Genomic DNA, 25,647 nt, shown 5'->3' with positions numbered 1-25,647 from the left:
GTGGGGGAGGGGGTAACCAAACAGAAAGCCAACCAGAACTAAGAGATAACAAGGATGAACACAGCAGGCCAAGCAGCATCATAGGAGCAGGAAGGCTGACGTTTTGGGGTCTGAGAGTGTTTAATCTAATGATCTCACAACAGGGGCAAAATGACCAGATAAGAAGGAAACATATGAGGCGTGAGTTATAAAGTCAAATCCCTGTGCATTTAGTTGACAGCTAGAGCTTGAGCAGGGTAAGAGAAAGTATTGCTGATTTGTAGGGTACTATGGGGACTCTGCATGAAACATTCCTGATTTGTAGGGTACCATGGGGACTCAGCACGAAACAAAGAGTACGTAACTGAGACTGGAGCAGTAAAAGTCAATGGGAAGACCAGTCAGTTAGTTCAGTTTGTAGGACAGCTAGATGGTGATTCAGAGTGACACTGACAGTATGGGTTCAATTCCCACACTAGCTGAGATTACCATAAAGGATTCCCTTCCTCAACCTCTCTGCTTGCCTGACGTTTGGTGACCTCAGGATTCACCATCAACTGCCTCTGTCTCTAATGAGAGAGCAGCCCTATGGTCCAGTAGGATGATAGTGACTTTACCTGTACCTGTTTCCCTCGTGCCTCAGTTAATGGTTTCAACTCAGTGTCAGAACTATCTTTTTGCCAGGTATCCCTTGTCACCCAAGTGCCATCACTAAGGCTGCCTGCTGGCATGAACAGCAATGACCCCAGTTTCTGAAGATGAACAGAGCATAACAGCTGCATGAAAACCTACCACACACCTGAAAGAACTGCTCATGATAGTCACATGGCAGCTGCCAGGTAAACACCTTGAAACTACAGTTACTGCTAGAAACTTCTGATCTCATCACTGCTCCCTCAATCTCAGGATAACAAGTTAAACATAAAAGTTAAGTGCAGGATATAAAAGCTGAGTTACAAACGACATCTCTCCTGAATCCTCTTCTGGGGTTGGTCAACGAAGGGCTAAAACTCCCAAGAGTTATCCTCCTACAAAGCATGCATCTCATTTCCAGACTCAGCAGAGCTTGAGAGGCTAAAACAGCATGTAAATTTCAATGATTTGAATGAGCAGAGTATTGGTAGTGATTGTCATGACAGACCCACAGCTACAAACAACCGCTGTCCACCTGTCAAAAATAGAAAACCATTCAACTTTCTCCAGCAACAAATCAACATCAACAAAAGCATGGAACATGATATAAACCCACAAAAAGAGGAGAAACTAAGCTGCCTACATCAAGGATGGACTTGTTTGCATCCATAAGCAAAAACCCATTGCCTAGTGATCAGGTCTCACTTTGGGGTGATCGAGGACAATCTGAAATAGAGAGTAGTTAGGTTTTGAACAGACTTATCCAGATTTAGGATTATATCAGCAAGGCTCATGCAGGTTCATGCATCGTGCAGGGTGACCTTACGGAAAAAATTGAAAGATCTCCTAATGTTGAATGTTTGTCTGAGCTGATAGACCATTTATAAGAACAAGAAAAATTCTACATGAAATTATTACAAAAAATTCTGACTGGAGAGAATGAGGAGGATGAAGTGGTACGACATGAGTGAGATCTCTTGTGTGGGATCTGGTTCTGTTGCTGATATTACATCGCCAAATCTAGATGTTCAATCTGAGGCATTACATGAAACAGAGGCATGTCATAGTCTGAGTGTTCAGCCCTGCATTAAATAACAAGCTAGGAAATGCAGCCTCCCAAGCACAGGGCTGTTCAGTCACTTCAACTTCAAAAGGGGAAACTGACAGGCTTGGTCTGAAAGACAAGGGAGTCTGGCATTGTGGGATTAATGGCAAGAAGTATGGAATTTCCTGCAAGGAAGATGATTGGCATGAAAATGCAAAAGAAGAATTGGAAAATTTTAAAAAGCAACGTGAACTTTTGGAAAGATTCTGGAAGTTAGTTTGCTCGCTGAGCTGGAAGGTTAGTTTTCAGACGTTTCGTCACTTTTTTTTATTTGAAAAAATATACTTTATTCATAAGATGTACAAAAAATAAAACATATTTATACACCTACCCAGTCATGCAAGCCGCTCCGGGTTACCCAGGGGTACATACAACAACTAAAGGAAAAAGACAAACAAAGAAGAAAAAAAAACAAAGCAAAGAAAATACCCCGGCAGTCATCACCCCGCACAGTCCCAGTTGGCCCCCTGACCAGTTGGGGAAGGCGCCAGCTGGGCCCAGTTACCAGATAGGGCCCTTTTTTCTATTCTGGATGAGGGGTTTCATACCGTGGTCTTTCTCCACCGCGCCTTGGCGGCGGCTGCCCCAAGCTTTAGCGCGTCCCTCAGCACATAGTCCTGGACCTTGGGGTGTGCCAGTCTGCAACATTCGGTCGGGGTCAGTTCTTTCAGCTGGCAGACCAGCAAGTTGCGGGCAGACCAAAGAGCGTCTTTCACCGCATTGATGGTCCTCCAGGCGCAGTTGATGTTGGTCTCTGTGTGCGTCCCCGGAAACAGCCCGTAGAGCACGGAGTCCCGCGTCACGGAGCTGCTCGAGACGAACCTCGACAAATACCACTGCATCCCCCTCCAGACCTCCTGCGCATAGGCACACTCCAGAAGGAGGTGATCGACAGTCTCGTACCCCCGCAGCAGCCTCAAGGGCAGCGTGCGGTGCTGCAGATATTCCGGGCATGCATAAAAGATCACACTGGCACAGCCCCTCTCACCGCCAGCCAAGCAATGTCCTTGTGCTTGTTTGAAAGTTCTGGCGATGAGGCATTCTGCCAAAAGACTTTGGCAGTCTGCGTGGGGAACCACACGACGGGATCCACCCTCTCCTTTCCCCGATGGGTCTCGAGGATACTACGTGCCTGACGGCCTTGTGGTCAAAGGTGTTTCCCTTCAAAAATTTCTGCACGAAGGACAGGTGGTACGGGACGGTCCAACTACTCAGAGCGTTCTGCGGCAACGAGGCCAGGCCCATCCTTCGCAACACCGGGGACAGGTAGAACCTCAGTAAGTAGTGACATTTGGTGTTTGCGTACTGAGGATCTACGCACAGCTTGATGCAGCCGCACACAAAGGTAGCCATCAGGGCGAGGGTGGTGATCGGTACGCCCTTTCCCCCATTTTCTAGGTCTTTGTACATGGTGTCCCTGCGGACCCGGTCCATCCGCGACCCCCAAATGAAGTGGAAGATGGCCCAGGTGACCACAGCGGCGCAGGTCCAGGGAATAGGCCAGGCCTGCGCCACACAACAGTACCGAAAGCCCCTCGCACCTGACAACCAGGTTCTTACCCGCGATGGAGAGGGACCGGACCGTCCACCTGCCCAGCTTCTGCTTCAGTTTGATGATACGCTCCTCTCAAGTCTTAGTGCACGCCCCAGCTCCACCAAACCAAACACCCAGCACCTTCAGGTAGTCTGTCCTGACGGTGAAGGGGATGAAGGAGCGGTCGTCCCAGTTCCCGAAGAACATGACCTCGCTCTTACCCCTATTGACTTTGGCACCCGAGGCCAGTTCAAACTGGCCGCAGATGTGCAACAGCCTACTCACCGGTCGAAGATCGGTGCAGAAGACAGCGACGTTGTCCATGCACAGGGAGGCCTTGACCTGAAGGCCACCGCTGCCTGGGATAGTCACGCCCTTCAGGCTCATGTCCTTCCTGATGGATGCGGCGAAGGGCTCCACACAGCACACGAACAAGGCAGGAGAGAGCGGGCAGCCCTGCCTGACTCCAGATCTGACGGGAAAACTGTCCGATTCCCACCCGTTGATCGAGACTGCACTAACGATGTTGGTGTAGAGCAGCCGGATCCAATTGCGGATGCCCTCCCCGAACCCCAATTTGGAGAGGACGTCCCTCATGTAAGCATGAGAGACCCTGTTGAAGGCCTTCTCCTGGTCCAGGCTGATGAGGCAGGTGTCCACCCACCTGTCCTGCACGTAGGCGATCGTATCCCTGATGAGCGCGAGGCTCTCAGCGATCTTCCTGCCTGGCACAGCACAGGTTTGGTCAGGGTGAATCACCGACTCCAGGACAGACCTGACCCGGTTGGCTATGACCTTGGCCAGGATTTTGGAGTCCACGTTCAAAAGTGAAATGGGACGCCAATTCTTAATTTCTTCCCTCTCCCCCTTCCTCTTGTAAATGAGGGTGATGATGCCCTTCCTCATGGACTTGCACATTTCCCTTGCCCGAAGCGCACTATCGTACACCTCCAGGAGGTCCTGGCTGAACAGGTCCCACAGAGCAGGTTACAGCTCGACCGGTAAGCCGTCGCTTCCGGGAGTCTTATTCCTCTCCAAGGACTTGAGGGCTCTGGTCAGCTCGTCCAGGGATATCGGCCGGTCCAGCCACTCCCTCGTGCTGTCGTCTAAGACCTCCGTGATAGACGACAGGAACGACTCGGAGGCCATGCTGTCCTTGGGCTTCGTGCTGTACAGTCCGGCATAGAAGGATCTGCTGATCCTCAAAATGTTGGGCTGAGACAACGTCAACGAGCCATCGTCCTCCTTCAGCCGGCTAAGCACAGAGCTCTCTTTGTGCACCTTCTGAAAGAATAAACGCGAGCATGTCTTGTCCTGCTCCACCGAGCGGACCCTGGACCAGAAGATTATCCTGGAGGCCTCCGCGGCGAAGAGCGAGGCTTGCTGGCCCCTCACCTCACAGAGGTCCTCCGTGACATCGACCCCCATCAACTGCAGAAGGAGCAGGTTCTGCACCCTTTTCTGGAGTCGCGACAGCTTTCCCTGCCTCTCTCTTGCCTTCCGAACACCCTCGAGGGCAAAACACCTCTTGATGTTCTCCTTCACCATCTCCCACCAGTCGCCTGGAGACTTAAAGAGGGGTTTCACGGTTCTCCAACCGGCGTACTCCCTCTTAAGCTTCTCGACGTTCTCTGGGGTCAACAGAGTCGTGTTGAGCTTCCACGTCCCCTTGCCGGCTGGCTGGTCGTCCTGTATGTGGCAGTCAGCCAGCAGGAGGCAGTGGTCAGAGAAGAACACCAGCTCAACGCAGGTGGGCCTGACCGAGAACGCCCGTGACACAAACAGGAAGTCTATCCTTGAGCGAATAGACCCGTCCGGCCACGACCAGGTGTACCTCCGCTGCGCTCGATCTGCAGGGGTGCTGAAGACGTCGAGCAGCTTGGCGTCCTTCACCGTGCCCATCAGGAATCTGGACGTGACGTCCAGTTGACTCCCCCCACCCGCTGTCCCCACGCCAGATCTTACATCTGAATCGATGATGCAGTTGAATTCTCTGCCTAGGATGACCGGCCTGGACGTAGGCAGCAGGGGTGGAAGCCACTGCAGGACGGCCAACCGCTCACTCCGTACCACTGGGGCGTACACGTTGATCAGGCTCAGTGGAGCATTCCTGTAGGTGATGTCAGCCACTAGGAGGTGCCCCCCCACCACCTCCTGAACTTGAGAGATGGTGAAGTCGCGCTCCGCAGCAGAATAGCCCGGCCTGAGGAGCGACAGTCATTACCCCCCGACCAGATCGAAGGCCCACAGGTCCAGGCGCCGGACCATTTCCCGTACCTGCTGAGGTGCGGTATTCCGCACTCCTGCAGAAACAGGAGGTCCGCCTTGATGGTGGTCAGGTAGGCAAAAGTGGACACACATCTTGCGGTGGACTTGACGCTGCGCACATTAATGCTCGCAACTCGTACCCCCATTGTGGGCAGTGACCGCAGTACCCTCCCCAAGTCCAAGGGCCAGCCCCTCCATCTGTCCCTTCATGCCCATTGCCCAGGCTAACTGCTGGACGCTCTCTGGGCTGAGGAAACCATCTGTGCTGCCTTCCGGGTGGCATCCCCCCGTCTGGGGTACGGAGGCAGGAGAGTCCGGCTCTGGGTCAGGCTGGGGACGCGCTGTTTCATCCTTCCTGCCTGGAAGTTCCGGGGAGTCCTCCAGGGCCCAAGGGGCACGTGACTGGGTGTCGGAAGGAGCCTCAGGACGCCTCCCATCACCTGGAAGTGGGGTGCTGCTTTCCTTCTCCCTTGAGATCTTTAGCTTCTGCTTTGGGCGGGCCCTGTCCAAATCTCCCTCGTCAGAGGAGCTCTTATAGCCCCCCTGTAGCTGCCTCTTCTCGCCTGATGGTTGCGGTTCCTGGGCCCGCCGACGCACCTTCCTCCTCGCTTTCCAGACTGTTGTCCACTCCCCTGGGTCGCCTGTCGCTGCCTCCATCGTCTCCAGGTTGTCGGTGGGGGAGCAGAGCCTGGAGGGGCGCTTTGCTGGCCTCGGGCCCATCCGGTGGGGCTGGGCCCTCCTGCCTGACCTGGCTCTCCTGCACATTAGTGGGGTCTTTGCAGGGCCCTGGTGCCTTCCTCTCCTCCGGGGGGCCTTCCCCGCATTGGCCCTGCCAGCGACCTTGGCGTAGGTGGTCCCCCGCCGCAGGAATGCCCTATAGAAGTGGCCCGCTTCCCCGCAAAAGGTTGCAGCTTTTTTCTTTTGGGCATTCCTTTGCAAGGTGTCCCTCCTCCCTGCAGATGGTGGCTTTGCAGTTGGCCGCCACATGACCTGACCTACCACAGGCATGGCAGACTTTAGGTTCCCATGCATAGATCAGGTAGCCATTGCTCCCGCCAATCGCGAAGCTGGACAGTGGGTGTACGATGTTCCTGTCTGCGTCACCTTGATCTGCCTCTTACTGGTCCAGATGCCAAAGGGGTCCATGATGTCAGTTAGGTCCCCTTCCACCTTCACATACCTTCCAAGGAAGGTCAGGACATCAAATGCTGGCACATGCGGATTGTACATGTGTACAGTCACCATACAGCTCCTCTGCGCTGGCATCACAAACAGCGGGACCGCGGTCAATACAGAGAGGGGGCCCTCACCTCCTTTCTCCTTGAAAACCTCCAGGAACTGCTCGCAAAGTTTGGCACTCCTGAAGGTTACACCGTAAAAACCTCCTCTGGGGAAATCCTGCAGGCAGTAAATGTCCGCAGCAGCGAACCCACAACAGTCCAACAGGACCCTCTTCACGAAGAAGGTGTGGTCCACAGGTGCACCTTCATCCACCTTCTTCACGGAAACATAGATGGTGTTCCAGACCCCCTGACCTGGGGCATGAGCACTTGCCGCAGCCATCGTTGCAGGTTGGCTGCTCCCCTGAACCAGCGTTAGGCCGAAGCCAGCTTTAAGATCCACTGGTTGCAAGGGTGCACAGCCAACCCGACGTCTTCCTTCCACCTCCAACACAGCGCTCTCCTCCTCTCGGTCCACAAGAGAGTGGGTCTTTATTTTGTTCCAGATGTAAGCTGGTTCACTGAGCTGGGAGGTTTGTTCCCAGACAATCAGTCACCATTCTAGGTAACATCAGTGAGCCTCCGACAAAGCGCTGGTGTTATGTCCCGCTTTCTATTTGTCTGGTTAGGTTTCCTTGGGTTGGTGATGTCATTTCCTGCATTGGTGATGTCATTTCCTGTTCTTTTTCTCAGGAGATGGTAGATTGGCTCCAAATCAATGTGTTTATTGATGGAGTTCCGGTTGGAATGCCATGCTTCTAGGAATTCTCGTGCATTTCTCTGTTTGGCTTGTCCTAGGATGGATGTGTTGTCCCAATCAAAGTGGTGTCCGTCCTCATCTGTATGTAAGGATACGAGTGATAGTGGGTCATGTCATTGGGACACTTTGATTGGGACAACACATCCATCCTAGGACAAGCCAAACACAGACACGCATGAGAATTCCTAGAATCGTGGCATTCCAACCGGAACTCCATCAACAAACACATTGATTTGGAGCCAATCTATCATCCCCTGAGAAAAAGAACAGGAAATGACATCACCAACGCAGGAAATGACATCACCAACCCAAGGAAACCTAACCAGACAAATGGAAAGCGGGACATAACACCAGCGCTTTGTCGGAGGCTCACTGTCGATGTTACCTAGAATGGTGACGAAACATCTGGGAACAAACCAGCAAGCTCAGTGAACTAGCTTACATCTCGAACACAATAAAGACCCACTCTCTTGTGGACCGAGAGGAGGAGAGTGCTATCTTGGAGGTGAAAGGAGGACGTCGGGTTGGCTGTGCACCCTTGCAACCAGTGGGTCTTAATGCTGGCTTCGGCCTAACCTGCAACGATGGCTGCGGCAAGTGCTCATGCCCCAAGTCAGGGGGTCCGGAACACCATCCGTGTTTCTGTGAAGAAGGTGGATGAAGGTGCACCTGTGGACCGCACCTTCTTTGTGAAGAGGGTCCTGTTGGACTGTTGTGGGTTCGCTGCTGCGGACATTTACTGCCTGCAGGATTTCCCCGGAGGAGGTTTTTACGACGTGACCTTCAGGAGTTCCAAGCTTTGCGAGATCTTCCTGGAGGTTTTCAAGGAGAAAGGAGGTGAGGGCCCCCTCTCTGTATTGACCGCTGTCCCACTGTTTGTGATGCCGGCACAGAGGAGCCGGATGGTGACTGTACACATGTACAACCCGCATGTGCCAGCAGTTGATGCCCTGACCTTCCTCGGAAGGTATGTGAAGGTGGAAGGGGACCTAACTGACATCGTGGACCCCTTTGGCATCTAGACGAGTAAGAGGCAGGTCAACGTGACGCTGAGGATGGGCGCAGATGGGAATGTCGCACACCCACCGTCCAACTTCGCAATCAGCGGGAGCAGGGGCTACCTGACCTATGCAGGGCAACCTAAAGTCTGCCATGCCTGTGGTAGGTCAGGTCACATGGCGGCCGACTGCAAAGCCACCATCTGCAGGAACTGCAGGGAGGAGGGACACCTTGCAAAGGATTGCCCACGAGAGAGAAGCTGCAACCTTTGTGGGGAAGCGGGCCACTTCTATAGGGCATGCCCATGGCGGGGGACCACCTACGCCCAGGTCGCCGGCAGGGGCAATGCGGGGCCAGCCCCCCCGGAGGAGAGGAAGGCACCAGGGCCCAGCAAGGACCCCACTAATGTGCAGGAGGGCCAGGCTGTGCAGGACGGCCCAGCCCTGCAGGATGGGCCCGAGGCCAGCAAAGCACCCCTGCAGGCTCCGATCCTCCCCGACAACCCGGAGCCAATGGAGGCGGTGACAGGTGACCCAGGGGAGTGGACAACAGTCCGGAAAGCGAGGAGGAAGGTGCATCGACGGGCACAAGAACCGCAACCATCAGGCGGTAAGAGGCAGCTACAGGAGGGCTATAAGAGCTCCTCTGACGAGGAGGATTCGGAGAGGGCCCACCCGAAGCAGAAGTTAAAGGTCTCGAGGGGGAAGGAAAGCAGCAACCCGCTTCCAGGTGACGGGAGGCATCCTGAGGCTCCCTCCGACACCCAGTCAAGTGCCGCTGGAGCACCGGAGGGCCCCCCGGAAATTCCAGGCGGGAAGGAGGAAATAGCGCGTCCCCAGACTGACCCGGACCCTCCTGCCTCTGCACTCCTGACGGGGGGATGCCACCCGGAAGGCAGCACAGACGGTTTCCTGAGCCAGGAGAGCGTCCAGCAGTTAGCCCGGGCAATGGGCATGAAGGGACAGATGGAGGGGCTGGCCCTTGGACTTGGGGAGGGTACTGCGGTCACTGCCCACAATGGTGGTACGGGTTGCGAGCATTAATGTGCGCAGCGTCAAGTCAACCGCGAGATGTGTGTCCACGTTGGCCTACCTGACCACCATCAAGGCGGACCTCCTGTTTCTGCAGGAGTGCGGGATACCGCACCTCGGCAGATACGGTGAATGATCCAGCGCCTGGACCGGTGGGCCTTCGATCTGGTCGGGGGGTAATGACTGTCGCTCCTCGGGCCTGGCTATTCTGCTGCGGGGGCGCGATTTCACCATCTCTCAAGTTCAGGAGGTGGTTGGGGGGCGCCTCCTAGTGGCTGATATCACCTACAGAAATGCTCCCCTGAGGCTGATCAACGTGTACGTCCCAGCGGTACGGAGTGAGCGGTTGGCCGTCCTGCAGCGGCTTCCACCCCTGCTGGCTACGTCCAGGCCAGTCATCCTAGGCAGAGACTTCAACTGCATCATTGATGCAGATGGAAGATCCGGCGTGGGGACAGCGGGTGGGGGGAGTCAACTGGACGTCACGTCCAGATTCCTGATGGGCACGGTGAAGGACGCCAAGCTGCTCGACGTCTTCAGCACCCCTGCAGACGGAGCGCAGCAGAGGTACACCTGGTCGCGGCCAGACGGGTCTATCCGCTCAAGGATAGACTTCCTGTTTGTGTCACGGATGTTCTCGGTGAGGTCCACCAGCATCGAGCCGGTGTTCTTCTCTGACCACTGCCTCCTGTTGGCCGACTGTCACTTACAGGACGACCAGCCGGCCGGCAAGGGGACATGGAAGCTCAACACGACTCTGTTGACCCCAGAGAACGTCGAGGAGCTTAAGAGGGAGTACGCCGGTTGGAGAACCATGAAACCCCTCTTTAAGTCTCCAGGCGACTGGTGGGAGACGGTGAAGGAGAACATCAAGAGGTTCTTTGTCCTCAAGGGTGTTCAGAAGGCAAGAGAGAGGCGGGGAAAGCTGTCGCGACTCCAGAAAAGGGTGCAGAACCTGCTCCTTCTGCAGTTGATGGGGGTCGATGTCATGGAGGACCTCCGCGAGGTGAGGGGCCAGCAAGCCTCGCTCTTCGCCGCGGAGGCCTCCAGGATAATCTTCCGGTCCAGGGTCCGCTCCGTGGAGCAGGACGAGACGTGCTCGCGTTACTTCTTTCAGAAGGTGCACAAAGAGAGCTCTGTGCTTAGCCGGCTGAAGGAGGACGACAGCTCGGTGACGTCGTCGCGGCCCGACATTTTGAGGATCAGCAGATCCTTCTATGCCGGACTGTACGACACGAAGCCCACAGACAGCACGGCCTCCGAGTCGTTCCAGTCGTCTATCATGGAGGTCTTAGACGACGGCACAAGGGAGTGGCTGGACCGGCCGATATCCCTGGACGAGCTGGCCAGAGCCCTCAAGTCCTTGCAGAGGAATAGGACTCCCGGAAGCGACGGCTTACCGGTCGAGCTGTATTCCGCTCTGTGGGGCCTGGTCGGCCAGGACCTGCTGGAGGTGTACGATAGTGCACTTCGGGCAGGGGAAATGTGCAAGTCCATGAGGAAGGGCATCATCACCCTCATTTACAAGAGGAAGGGGGAGAGGGAAGAAATTAAGAATTGGCGTCCCATTTCACTTTTGAACGTGGACTACAAAATCCTGGCCAAGGTCATTGCCAACCGGGTCAGGTCTGTCCTGGAGTCAGTGATTCACCCTGACCAAACCTGTGCTGTGCTGGGCAGGAAGATCGCTGAGAGCCTCGCGCTCATCAGGGATACGATCGCCTACGTACAGGACAGGCGGGTGGACACCTGCCTCGTCAGCCTGGACCAGGAGAAGGCCTTCGACAGGGTCTCTCATGCTTACATGAGGGACGTCCTCTCCAAATTGGGGTTCGGGGAGGGCATCCGCAATTGGATCCGGCTGCTCTACGCCAACATCATTCGCGCAGTCTCGATCAACAGGTGGGAATCAGACAGTTTTCCCGTCAGATCTGGTGTCAGGCAGGGCTACCCACTCTCTCCTGCCTTGTTCGTGTGCTGTGTGGAGCCCTACGCCGCCTCCATCAGGAAGGACGTGAGCCTGAAGGGCATACCTATCCCAGGCAGCGGAGGCCTTCAGGTCAAGACCTCCCTGTACATGGACGATGTCGCCGTCTTCTGCACCGATCGTCGGTCGGTGAGTAGACTATTGGACATCTGCGGCCAGTTTGAACTGGCCTCGGGTGCCAAAGTCAATAGGGGTAAGAGCGAGGTCATGTTCTTCGGAACTGCGACGACCGCTCCTTCATCCCCTTCACCGTCAGGACAGACTACCTGAAGGTGCTGGGTGTTTGGTTTGGTGGAGCTGGGGCATGCACTAAGACTTGGGAGGAGCGTATCGCCAAATTGAAGCAGAAGCTGGGCAGGTGGACGCTCCGGTCCCTCTCCATCGCGGGTAAGAACCTGGTTGTCAGGTGCGAGGGGCTTTTGGTACTGTTGTATGTGGCGCAGGCCTGGCCTATTCCCCGGACCTGCGCCGCTGCGGTCACCCGGGCCATCTTCCACTTCATTTTGGGGTTGAGGATGGACCGGGTCCACAGAGACACCATGTACAAAGACCTGGGAAATGGGGGAGAGGGCGTACCGAACGCCACCCTTGCCCTGACGGCTACCTTTGTGTGCGGCTGCATCAAGCTGTGCGTAAATCCTCAGTACGCAAACACCAAGTGTCACTACTTACTGAGGTTCTACCTGCCCCGGGTGTTGCGAAGGATGGGCCTGGCCTCGTTGCCGCAGAACGCTCTGAGTAGTTGGACCGTTCCGTACCACCTGTCCTTCTTGGAGAAATTTTTGAAAGGAAACACCTTTGACCACAAGGCCGTCAGGCAGTGGTCAGCACGTAGTATCCTCGGGACCCTTCGGGAAAAGGAGAGGGTGGATCCCGTCGTGTGGTTCCCCACGCAGACTGCCAAAGTCTTTTGGCAGAATGCCTCATCGCCAGAACTTTCAAACCAGCACAAGGACATTGCTTGGCTGGTGGTGAGAGGGGCTCTGCCAGTGAGATCCTTTATGCATGCCCGGAATCTCTGCACCACCGCACACTGCCCTTGAGGTGGCTGCGGGGGGGACGAGACTGTCGATCACCTCCTTCTGAAGTGTGCCTATGCGCAGGAGGTCTGGAGGGGGATGCAGTGGTATTTGTCGAGGTTCGTCCTGAGCAGCTCCGTGACGCGAGACTCCGTGCTCTACGGGCTGTTTCCGGGGACGCACACAGAGACCAACATCAACTGCGCCTGGAGGACCATCAATGCGGTGAAAGACGCTCTTTGGTCTGCCTGCAACTTGCTGGTCTGCCAGCTGAAAGAACTGACCCCGACCGAGTGTTGCAGACTGGCACACTCCAAGGTCCAGGATTACGTGCTGACGGACGCGCTAAAGCTTGGGGCAGCCGCCGCCAAGGCGCGGTGGGGAAAGACCACCGTATGAGCCCCCTCGTCCAGAAAAGGGAAAAGAACCCTATCTGGTAACTGGGCCCAGCTGGCGCCTTCCCCAACTGGTCAGGGGGCCAACTGGGACTGTGCGGGGTGACGACTGCCGGGGCGGTTTCTTTGCTTTGTTTTTTTTTCTCTCTGTTTTGTTTTTTTTTCCTTTAGTTGGTGTACGTACCCCCGGGTAACCCGGAGCGGCTTGCATGACTGGGTAGGTGTATAAATGTTTTATTTTTTGTACATTCTATGAATAAAGTATATTTTTTCAAATAAAAAAAAAGGTGACTGATTGTCTGGGAACAAACCTTCCAGCTCAGTGAACCAGATTACATCTGGAACCTCAACCTGAGCTACAAACCTTCTCAAAACTCATTTGGAAAGAATGTTAGAACAGAAGAAAGTTAAAGATATTTCAAAAGCTGAGCTTTTGGTACTGCAGCATAATGCAGAACAGACTATTGTTCGAATGGATGGATCTGTTGTAATAGAGACAACTGATGGTGTCTTGTGACTGTGATTAACATCTGACCTTCATAAAGAACTAAGTGATTTGATCTAGTGGTTCCACAACCAGCTTCATTCCCATTCAGTCCCTGACACAGAAGACAAGCAAAAAGTCTGTCACTGACACAAGAAGTTTCCAGGAGCAGAAGTTCTTCAACATCAAGCCACTTGTCAGAACAAAAGGTCCAGCTGGTTAATAAGCTGAAAGTTTTGCAAGGCAATAAGGAGAGAATAGATAAACTACTTGATGAATTGCATATACTCAGAGACCAGCATGTTAACAATAATCCCTTTTGCTCCAGTGCTCCTGCTATACCTTGCTCACCTCACAAGAGTGATCAAGGAAGTTGTCTTTCTGTATCAACAGAAGCTAGCGCTGCCATCAACAGGGAACCCAGCAGCATGGCCTCCTCAGCATGTGTTTTTGATTCCATACCGTTACAGCATGAGAATGATGCACATGATAATCCTAATCCTAGGAAGAAATTAAAAATTTGGGTGCTCAAGTCTGGGATTTGGACAGATTTAGATAGATCAAGTCTGGGATCTGGATGGTTAGAGTCTGGGATCTGGACAGTTCATGTACAGGATCTGAATGGATTTGGACAGATTTAAACAGACTTTGGGATTTGTGTCCTAAATGGTTAAATGAATGTTAGGTGAGAAAAAATTTGTTTAATTTTGGGTACTTGTCGTTAATTAAATTAGAAGTGAGGGGAATCACTCAACATTGTTAAAGAGGTTCTGAGGTTTCAAGATGCTTCCCAAATTTGCAAAGAAATTTTAGGAAAACAGAGGAAGTACATACTATTAGAATTAGTAAACAGATTAGAATTTGATTTCACTCTGGAAGAAAGAAAAGCTGAAATTGTAATGGACTTACGTACATCAGAGCAGCAGGCAAGTGCAGTGGGATTAAGAAAACTTAGATTGCAAATGAGAGCCAACTGCCATCTGAATGAGAAATACAACTGCCACTTGCCAGAGTTAGCACCATTCAGCTCTCAGAGAAAGCCCACCTAATTAATCAAAATTACCACAGTATTTTAGTTCAAAGGCCTCATCGAAGAAATTATTAGAAATAAAACATTCCTGACAGCAGAATTTACAGAAAAAAGGTGTTTGTGAAGAGAGCAGTGATGACAGAGTATTCCAGAAGACAGCCTGTGCAAACTTGGGGAGATTAAGTTGTAATTTATTGCTTCTTATTAATTGGATTTATATTAATGGGATTGGTCTTTATTTAAACAGCATTCCAGTATAATTTCGAGCAGTTACAGAGTAATTAGTAGTATAGGAGGGAATTGCCAGTTTGTTCGTAATTTTGTTAATTTATTCATTGATGGGTTAAATAAATAAATTGTCTCTTGTTACTTGTAAAGTGAAGATCGCAGATTTCCTTTCTTTTAACCACTCTTTCAGTAGATTACAGGGGGAAAGGTGACCTTTTCTGGGTATTTAGGAGGTAATTATTACAAGGGAACCCCTACTCCTGCCATAACAGATTGGGGCTTGAGTTTTAGTTTAATTATCAGAGGGATTCAGCCATTCCCTGCTATGAGTTTCCATGCAGCTGTTATGTTCCATTCATATCAGATAGTGGGGCTATTGCTGTTCATGCCAACAGACAGCCTTCGTGATGACACTTGGTGGACAAGGAATACGTGGTAAAGAGATAGTTACTGACTCTCAGTTGAAACTGTTGACTGAGGCACAGGAAAGACAGGTAAAAGTAACGTGTAGCTTTAAGTTTTTCTACACACTGTTCAATTTTCCCCACCCGATAACTCTAATTGCTTGAATCACCTAGAGTGATATTTCAGAACAAATAATCAGTTGCTCCACAGTTTAGCAAAGCCTTGCTGTAGGCTGTCCTTCAGTCTGCACTGGAACAGGAAGAGGACGTGTTTCCCATGAGGCCCTGCTGTCTGATCTGAGAACTTCTCACCATTGAGCAGTCCTATACTTTGCATTGGTAAAACTCTAGTCGTCCAGAGCCATCCTCAACCTATGCTCTGGAGATGTCTTTGTATTGTCACATCTATATCCCTGGAACTTTTGAGCCATCACTTTGCACTCTCCCTCGGTCAGCTTGGACTTCACTCTACCAGCCCCTATTATTCTTCCATCACATGCCCTCTGTTACCCTCCAGTATCAGGACCTAGCAATTGATCTTCCCTCTATAGCCCTAGGTCTTCCTATAACCAAGTTTCACCTCCCATCTTAGATATTGCCTTACCTATGTAATCTAGCTTCCTCAGTTTTTTTTCCCAAAAAGTCTTCATAGGTCTGTGATAATCCATTCTCCCTTTCTCAATTAGCCATGCACTAATTCCCCTTACATTTCCACTGCCTAATCTCAACATATAAATGCCTCCTGCCTCGTGGTCCCATATAACTCCCAACAGAGAAGAATCTCCTTATTTTGTGCGCATTGATCTACACTCCTTTAAATGTTTGACTATAACATAAAGGAAACAGCTATCGCATCCAAAGACCAATTACCCAGTGTTACACACATGATCTATATTTCAAAGGGAACTACTGAATGGAGTGATGTCACAATTGTGAAATAAGCAAGAAAAGCAATTGACAAAGTTCAGTTACTAATGTTCAGGATTCACTTGACGAGGTAGACTGGGATAAAAAATGGAGAGTAGGTAAACAGTGGAAACACATTCTTGGCTACCTAGACAAAAGTACCCTATTTTTCTGAGATTATTGGTTAGATGTTGCAACTTTGGTTCTTTAAATTTGTTTCTAACTACTTTGGAGAAATTATGAACTATGCTTAAGGATTGTTTTCTGAATTCTGGTAATTTGCAATAAATTTTGTATAATCTGTACTCTAGGGATTTTGAAGGCAATCAAATTGAATCTGTGAAGAATGGAACTTTTATGCATTGCAGCCAATTAACTGTACTGTAAGTAAAAAGACCAGAGAAATTTTTAGTCAGACTGCTTCCCACATTTGTCATTGTAAAATGTTTCATTGTTCTTCACTAAACTATCATCCTAATGAATTTGGCTTTGGTTTTTGAATTCAGTTCTTTGACATAAAAATCATTGCAAGATATCAAACTGTTAATTTCTGAGAATCCTCTTAAAACTACCAAACTTTCAAAATTGCAGTTCTCTGCTCAAGCTATCAGAATCTCACCAGTTATTCTCTGTCTCCATAATACTAAAGTAAGCCAAGGTGAGTTTTGAGGAAGAAAAGTTGGACTTTTGTTTTCTTGCCCTGAGTTTCATGATTCTGCTGTAAAATAATTTATTTTATTATTCATTCAGGGACGTGGACTTTTCTGGCTGAGCCAGAATTTATTACCCAAGCCTAATTGCCCTTGAGAAGCTGGTAGTGAGCTACCTTCTTGAATTGCTGCAGCCCATTTGGTGAAAGTACATCCACAATGCAGGTGGGAATTCCAGGATTTTGACCCAGTAGCACTAAAGGATCAACAATATACTTCCTAGTCAGAATGGTAAATGGCTCAAGGAGAAACTTGCAGTTGGTGGTTCTCCAAGTACATGCGGCACACTTGGCCTTCTAAACGGTAGTGGTCATGGGTTTGGAAGATGCTGTCTGAGGAACCTTGGTGCATTTACACAGTGCATCTTGTAGATGGTATACATTACTGCTGCTTGTGTCAACGGTCAATGAAATGGGTGTTTGTGGATGTGGTGCAAATCAAGCAAGCTATTTTGTTGTGAATGGTGTCAAGCTTCATGAGGGCTGTTGGACTGTGTTTATTCAGGAAAGTGAAGAGTATTCCATCATACTCCCAACTTGCACTTTGTACATGGTTGACAGGTTTTGAGGAGTTAGGAGGTGAATTATCTACTGCAGAATTCCGAGCCTCTGACCTGCTCTAGTTTTATTTATAGGTTATCCCAGTTCAGTTTCTGGTTTTTCTCGGGCTCGTTGATGCCACACTCAGTTGAATGTGGTTCTGATGTCAAATCCAGGCACTTTCACCTCACCTCTGGAATTCAGTTGTTTTGTCCATGTTTGAACCAAGGCTATAGTGAGGTTGGGAGCTGAGTGGCTCCTGGAACCTAAGCTGAGCACCACTGAGCAGGTTAATGCTGAGCACGTACTGCTTGACAGTACTGTTGATGATCCCTTCCATCACATTACTGATGATCGAGGTTAGACTGATAGGCTGGGTTGGATTTGTCCTGCTTTTTGTGTACAGGACATACTGGGAAAATTTCCACATTGTTGAGTCGATGCCAATGTTATACAACAGCTTTGTTAGGGAGCATGACTTGTTCCGGAGGCCATGTCTTTGGTACTATGGCTGGAATATTGTCTTGCAGACTTTGCAGTATAGAGGGCCTTCAGTTGTGTCTTGATATCACATGAAATTGGCTGCAGACTGGCATCTGTGATGCTGTTGACCTATGAAGAAGGCCAAGATGGATCATCCATGCAGCACTTCTGGCTGACAATAGATGCAAATGCTTTAGCCTCAATTTATGCACCAATGTGCCTTCATTGAAGATTGAGATATTTGAGGAGTTTCATCTTCTGTTGATTCTTAATTGGGTGAAACAAAGTGGCAGATCTTGCATCTGAGTCATTTGTTGTGGAATTGCTTAACTTTGTCAATTGTTGTTTGTTGTTTTGCAAATAGGTAGTCCTATGTTGTAGCTTCATCAGGTTGACACCTCATTTTATGCTTGATGTTAATGGTAGAGTGGGGGATATGCCAGGCCATGAGGTTGCAGACTGTACTGGACTACAGATCTGCTACTCCTGCTGATGACCCACAGCACCCCATGGATTCCCAGCCTTGAACTGATAGATCTGTTCAAAATCTATTCTATTCACCTGAATGATAATGATATGCAACGTAATGGAAGATATCTTCAATGTGAAGACGCGACTTTGTCTCCACAGGTGCTGTGTGGTGACCACTCCCACCAATACTTCCATGAATTAAATGCACCTGCAGCAAATGGATTGGTGAGGATGAGAACAAATATGTTTTGCCTACTTATTTGTTATCCCATCACCTGCCAAAGACTCGCTTGGCCAGTAGTAGTGTTGCTAAGCCACTCCTGGTGATGGACATTTAAATCCTATTCCTAGAGTACATTCTGGCCATTTTCATCCGGGATCATCCAAGTGGTGTTCAACATGGAGGTGTACTGACTCATAAGTTCACTGGGGACAGTACGTGCTAATCAGCAAGTTTTCTTAAGCATATTTAACCTGATGCCATAAGACTCCATGGGTCTGGAATTAATATTGAGGATAACTCAGGGCAAATCCGTCCTGACTTTATATCACTGCACCACCATTTCTACTGGGTCTGTCCTGTGGTGGGATTGGACATAATCAAGGACAGTGATAATGTTGTCTGTAAGTATTAATTCTGTAAATATGACTGTGTCAGGCTGTTGCTTGACTAGTCTGTGAGACAGTTGTCCCAATTTTAGCAGTATCTCACAGATGTAGTAAGATTTTGCAGTGTCAATAGGGTGTTTGAATTTGCCATTGCCAGTGCCATTTCTTGTGCCCAGGCCAATGCCAGATATGCATCTAGTTTCATTCCCTTGTGGCTTTTCTGCAGTTTTTCAGAGTCATTGCTGTGATATGGAGGCACATGTAAGACCAAGTCCTTCCTGTGACTTGCTTTTATAGCAATTGACTGTAGTTTCACAGTCATCACGAAACTTTTAATTCCAGAAGTTTTAATTTCAATTCCATCACCTGCGATGGTTGGATTCAACCCCAAGTATCCATGACGTTACTTGGGTCTGAAGTATATTAGTTGAACAACAATACCACTACGCTATTGCCTTCCCTGTAAGACGATCATTCATACTCTAACAAAGGCTGTTGATATATTCATATCTTATGTTGCTGCTGTGGTCTTTTGTTTTATATTTTTATACAGTTCTTAATGAGAAAAGAAGCCTAAATTATGTTTTAATATATTTTAATCAGTAACTTACTGCTAAATCTGTTTATTGGCATTTCATTTTCCTTCTGAATTTTAATTCATGTTGTCACATTGCCATTGTGTGAGCTTTATTTCAAAATGTCCAAGAATTATACACTTCTACCTCTAGCTCCAAGCTGATCTCGTAAAATATTCATTTTGTTTACTTTCATTGAGGATCCAAATCGATTGTTGCAACTGATTGATTTGTTTTTCAAATTAACAAACACTTACATATGTAAAATTTAAACAACTGTGACAACTTAATGTTGAAGATAGAAAATGCTGGAAATACACAGCAAAAGCCAATTTACTGCATTGGTAAATAGCTCTTCTACTGAACTGGTAGGACAGCCCAGCCATTGATCAGTTTTGGATCTCATAGTTGCTGATTTTTTTTTGTATTTTTCTTTTATAGCAGTGCATTCAGTGATCTAATACTTGCATTATTTTCAGTATTCTCCGCAGGAATCAAATCAACTCTATACATGAAAGTGCTTTCGCGCCATTACAAAAGCTAGGAGAGCTGTAAGTGTTACTGGGACTGAAAAAATGTGTATTAAATTTATGAAATGCAATAAAATGGGCAATGGCTGGACTTTGTGAAAATCTAAAACTCATGGCAAAATTTGGATGTGTTTTCCCAGTTCTCAGCTAAATAAATAGATTCAATCACTCGTTACATTTTAAATGCAGAGGAAAACCGTCTCTTTTGATGTCCTTCAAATGTTTCTCCAAAGCTTTTAAATTGATCTTGAGCAAGTCTATAGTATTAACAAATTTTTACCCAATCCAAGTTAGTTGCACGAGGGAAGCAATCCTATAAGCAATTGAAGAGAGCTGGATATCTATGACTGGAGATGTACTGTGACACCATGTGAAATATTAAAGGCAGAATAATGATTTCTAGGTGGTTAGGCTTTGGAGTGCACATGCCTGATCCCCAGGAGATGTTCTGCTCCATTTTAGCAGCTAGGTTTCAATAATATGGATGTAGTAAACTGCCTGTTTAAAACAGACATCTAGAGACAGCAGTCCAGATTTTGCTAGACTAACATTAAGAAGCCCTTGGGTTATCGAACTTGTAAAAAGTTACAATGTTGGATGAAGAGGGTGTGGCAGGGCTGTGTGTACATGGAACAGGAGCAAACACAGGATTTCAGTGCCTGTTTTTTGTTGTTGGCATTAATAATTCAATGTAAAAGCCTCTGCTTTCTTTTCTTCCCACCAGGTTTTACTGAGTAAACCCTCCATAACTGACTTTCTGCTAAGTAGGTCATTATCGTAATTAAAAGTCTATGTACACAATGGAATCGCATGAGTAGTTGCCTGGATTCTACATTTCTATTCTGTTTAATGTCTGTCTGTTGGCTAAAGTTATAATTCCACACCCCGAGCTGAGAAATTCAGGCTAGAATTTTGTCAATGCATTGGAGCTGAGCTATGGAAGCTTTGAAAGAGGTGGGAAAATGGCAATAAATGGTGTCACAAGAGAAGTCCAACATATTTCCACCATTAGCATATTCTCAGAGGCAACTAGGCTGGCGAGAGGAGGCCGCCTTTCAAGGGGACGGAACAGCAGTTGAGCATGTTGAACAAACAATTAATAGCAGTCAATTTTATTTTCAATTTTGTGGCAAGTCCAGGAGAACAATGGAACTTCTCAATCTTGCTCAATATATGGAAGCAAAAATTAGCTCCAGGTTTGTCTTGGCTGCACTCTGCAGCCTTCCTGAGTGTAGTGCAGCCTTGTACAGAGATTGCTCATGAATAAACCTCAGCTTCACTGATCAGGCGGCATGGTGGAGGCATTCTGATTAAATAGATTCTGCGAATGGTCAATTCCATACACCAATTTGTAGTTTAAACAAAAGACTTAGCAATTTATTAACAATATGGTAACTTTAGCAGTGTAAAATTAAACAACAAGGTAACCTAACTGGTCAATGCTCTAAACCTAAAAGCCTTCGTTTTCAGCCCCATTCACACAAAAGGTATACATAAACAAATATTGTTAAAGACAAACAAAAGAAAAAGAAGAGTGGCTTTCATGAGGTGTTGTTCCACAGGCATAGATAATGGTTTCTTGGTTGAAATTCTGAAGGTAGGTCACCTTTACTGTTCACTCAGATACTTGTAACTTAGTTTACTATTCTCTGAGTTTCCAAGGGCAGCTCATAGGAGGTTAGGCAAGGAGCTTTCAAATTCTCATGCAATAACATCAATAGCCAGTTTCCTTTTCACAGAAAGTACAGTCCAAAACCCAATTTAAACTCTGACCACTCCTTGACAGACTGTCTCCACCATGAGGTCCCACTTACCATTGAACATTTGCCATCTGCTTCAGTATAAGGTCCTTTCCAGACTGGATGGAACCTTTTCCCAGGTACTGCTCTCATAATAGCTGACTTCTGTTATCTGTTTAAACATTATGCTCTTCACTAGTGACAAAGCGTCCTCAGAACCTTTTAATCAAGTACCAATCTGCAATTAACCTCCATGCCTAGCCTCACAAATAAACAAAAGCTTGTTTGATCTCTTTTTTCTTTCAACATAAGTTGTTACCCAGAATCCAAAAGTCATCTTTAGTTCACAGTTCATAGTCTTGAACCGAAATTGATAAAAGAATGAAAAACCAAAATGAAAAATCAGCAAGGGCTCTAATGGTGTATTTACTCCAGCTTTAAGATTACGAATGAGGAGGGATATCACAAAGGGAGAAAGCTGTAACCACCAGAAATGGGACTGTAGCAGCCATTGGGATACCAGAATCGTGAGCCTGAGAGGGTATACCAAAGAGGAAGGTGGAGAGGTGCAAACTACCAACATGTTTTGTACAAGACAGGGTTTCCTATCTGAGATTCTGCTTCCTGAAAATGTCCAAACAACAGTGTAACTAAAGGCTACTCTTCTCCAGAGAGATAATTTATCTGAGGCACCATGATGGAGAAGGAGCTAAACCCATTTGGAAATGATGGACACCTATTGCCTGTCTCATTGCAGTCCACCTGGTGCTGAATTTCTGTGGCTTATAATTTTTCCCAGCTTTTCTGGAGATATCCAAGCATGTGGCTCATTGCTATATCACGATTGTCAATTCAGTACCTTGTTCAAGAGTGCAGACCAATACCTGGAATTTTATACCATTCAAGACAGTGTGGTTAAGGGGGCCTTTGGATTCAGGGCCATTGTTAAATTACCCCAGATGCAGGAATCGTCAACTCTATGCACGTGGCCATCAACAGAGCGGTCTTCCACTCACACAATTTACCACTGATCTGTGGCTACTACAAATGGACCCTTCAGGTCTATGCAATGTTCCCAGCAAGTCCTCTCGTCATCGATATAATCAGCTGTCCCAACTGTCTGATGTTTTCAGGCTCATTCCACACCTTCAAAAATAAATTCTGGGGCCAAGGTCGATCCCACTGAAGTTACAGACTCCTTATGACTGTGTAAGAATTGTGTGCATTTTTGCGTATTTCCAAAAACTGTGGACTGAAATAAGAAAAAAGTTTTTAAAGCTTGTATTTAAAAAGATGACTGCAGCATTGAAAGCAAGCAATCTGACACCTGACAGCTGTCATGTAAATAACTGCTTGAACAAGTATAATTACAGTTTGAGTTGCAGATAAGTTGGAGCTGAAGGGGTGTACAAATGCAGCTTTTGCTGGTACTGTCATGTTGATTGATCCATGGACTAGTAACTGACCTTCCTGCCTATCAACAACCGCGTCATTGGTTCCCAGGTAACTGAACAGCTTTGAGGTGTGGAAAAGCTATAGACAGCGTGAAAGAGAGATACAGAGAAAGAGAGAGTTCTTACCAGTTCAGAAGTCATCTCTTTGTTCTCTGCAGTCAAAATACACTATAAATCTGAAGAAAAAGTCTATCATTCCTTCAACAGTTGTTGTAACCTGTTGTAACCAGTGAAAACATCTGAAGAAAGACAACTGAAACAATATTCTGGCCAACAGAAGAGTCATAAAAATCTTCTCAACAGTAGATCCTGGGGACAAAGACTACTGAACTGTCTTTCCAGTCTTTTCCCTCTGTCCATTACCTATTTAATCCTCTCTATTTGTCTGTCTTTATGTGTGTAAATCGGAATTTATATGAGCTTTAGAGTTTTAATTAGCAATATTACATGCAAATTGCATATAACTGTTTATCTGTAGCTAGAGTCTAATAATTTGTAATAAATGGCAATCCTTGTTCAGTAGAGAAACCTTTTCCATGCTTTCTCTGTATCTGAATCTGAAGGCCAAGTAAACTGGAGAAATTTGCATACTACTTTAAAATCTTTAACTTTTGTGACGACTCCAGGAATAGATGAGTCTTATTTTCAGTGCACTAACACAATATGACAGGTACTGTGTAGAACCCCATCCTGGATGCAGAGGAGTTAGGCAATATATGTAAGTGACCATTGAGGAGGCTGTAGGAGTTCTGAAGATGTAATTTAGATACCTTGATAGATTGCATTGAGACAATCAGCTTATTCCACTGAGATTTGCAAATGTTGTCATACTCTGCCCAACCTGATGCTATAAAGTGGAGAAACTTGGAACAATGAAGAAATCCTGGAGTATGATGCCTCCTCTGAGTTTAAGGTTTTCAGGGGATAGTTAACCAAAGCAGTAGGAGTGGGAGTACCCCTTGGGAGTACCGACAAGGCACAATGAGATAAACACAGAGGGATATCGCACAACTCATTAATAATGCTTTGACATGTTTCACATGAGCTTTCTTCACACATAGAAACATGGAAGATAGGAGCAGAAGCAAGCCACATAACTAATTGAGATTAACTAAGCTAAGCTTTATTGTTGTTATTTTTCAGTTAATTGAAACACAAAGCTAATTAAGTTAAGACCCTAAGGTCAACAAAAAAGTGTTGACTTAAAATATTTAAAGATTGAGAGAATATTTTTTAAAAAGATAACTTCTGACTTGCAGCTGCTAGTAGACTTGCCGCCACAGCACCCTTTTTTTTAAACCTGAAATAAACACAGAGAATTGCTAGAGAAACTGAGCAGGTCAGTCAGCAACTGTGGAGAGAGAAAAGGAGTTAACATTTCATGTCTAGTATGACTGTTCTTCAGAGCTGAAGGAGGTATTCTGATGAGTTCCCAGACTCAACAAAGAACATCGCTGAAAGCTTACAGAAAATGCAGAAATGTAGGTGATCTGTGCAAACAAATTGTAACAGGTGCAGACCACATTTGCAGTGTCTCTGGATCAGGAGCATGACAGGAAGATGTGACAGAAGCTTTGAAGATTAGAAGCTCAGTGCAGTGTCCCCCTGACCGACTTAGAGCTGGAGTCCTCCATACTACTCTGTAGTGACAGAAGGCATCTGACAGACCAGTCAATGCATTTAGTGTCTTGACCACTCGTATGCTGGCTTATTGAGGTCTTCATCTGAAGTCTCTGAAGCACAAGTCATCAGCAATCCTGTCCTCGAATGAGCTGGCAAACAAGCCTTAATTTAGCATAATAAAACAAAGAACTACAAAAGATACTGGAAATCTGAACCAAAAATAGAAATTATTGGAGAAACTGACCGGGCCGGCAGCATCTATGGAAAGAAAGCAAAGTTAATGTTTTTAATGCCAAAACTGAAGAAGGGTCACTGGACCCAAAATGTTGACTCTACTTTTTCTCCACAGATATTGCCAGACCTGTCAAGTTATTCAGCAATTTCTCGTTATGTTTAGTCCCAATATGACTATAGTTCACTTACGCCTGCAGACTCACTATTTGATATTCTTAACCTTAGTTAATATTAACCTACTGTTAATATTGTAGTTAGTGGCTATGATTGTGCAGTCCAGTGTTGAGCTGTTGCTCCCTCTTCTTCCTTCAGCAATTGTGATTGAACAGGTAGCAATTTTTGTATGTCTCTAAGCAGGACATCAGAAGAAGATGATTGGTATTGGCATGGGAAGCATTGACACATTTTCAGCAGCTTGTTCATAATGTTACATTATAATGGGAGTGTGCTTGCAGTTAAAAAGGGGGACAAGGCAGGAACATGCCATCATCCTGAAGGTTCTCAACAATGCGGTTGCCATAAGCTCTATTATAGCCAGCCCAATGATGCTGAGGTTTATCTCCTCCATTCGATGCAGGTGCTGCAGATGTTGTTGTCCCAGTCTACTCTGCTCCATTCTCCTGTTTAGTAACTATTCTTGCCAGAGAGACACTAGAGTGTCAGTAGTTGTCAACAATGTGTTTGGGTCATGTGTCAAA

At 47.6% G+C, this 25,647-nt stretch overlaps 1 protein-coding gene across 1 annotated transcript in view; it reads left to right on the top strand.

Moving 5' to 3' along the window:
• The window catches only part of rxfp1 (relaxin family peptide receptor 1), a 138,751-nt gene that overhangs the window by 84,398 nt on the left and 28,706 nt on the right, over positions 1-25,647 (top strand). Inside the window, 2 exon segments of the mRNA XM_048539259.2 lie at positions 16,294-16,365; positions 19,849-19,920. Of these exon segments, the coding sequence (XP_048395216.2) occupies positions 16,294-16,365; positions 19,849-19,920 (144 nt within the window).

This window comes from Stegostoma tigrinum, chromosome 1 (genome assembly GCF_030684315.1).
Source record: "Stegostoma tigrinum isolate sSteTig4 chromosome 1, sSteTig4.hap1, whole genome shotgun sequence".
NCBI lineage: Eukaryota > Metazoa > Chordata > Chondrichthyes > Orectolobiformes > Stegostomatidae > Stegostoma > Stegostoma tigrinum.
The sequence above is the reverse complement of the archived record's forward strand: the minus strand, read 5'-3'. Positions and strand labels throughout refer to the sequence as shown.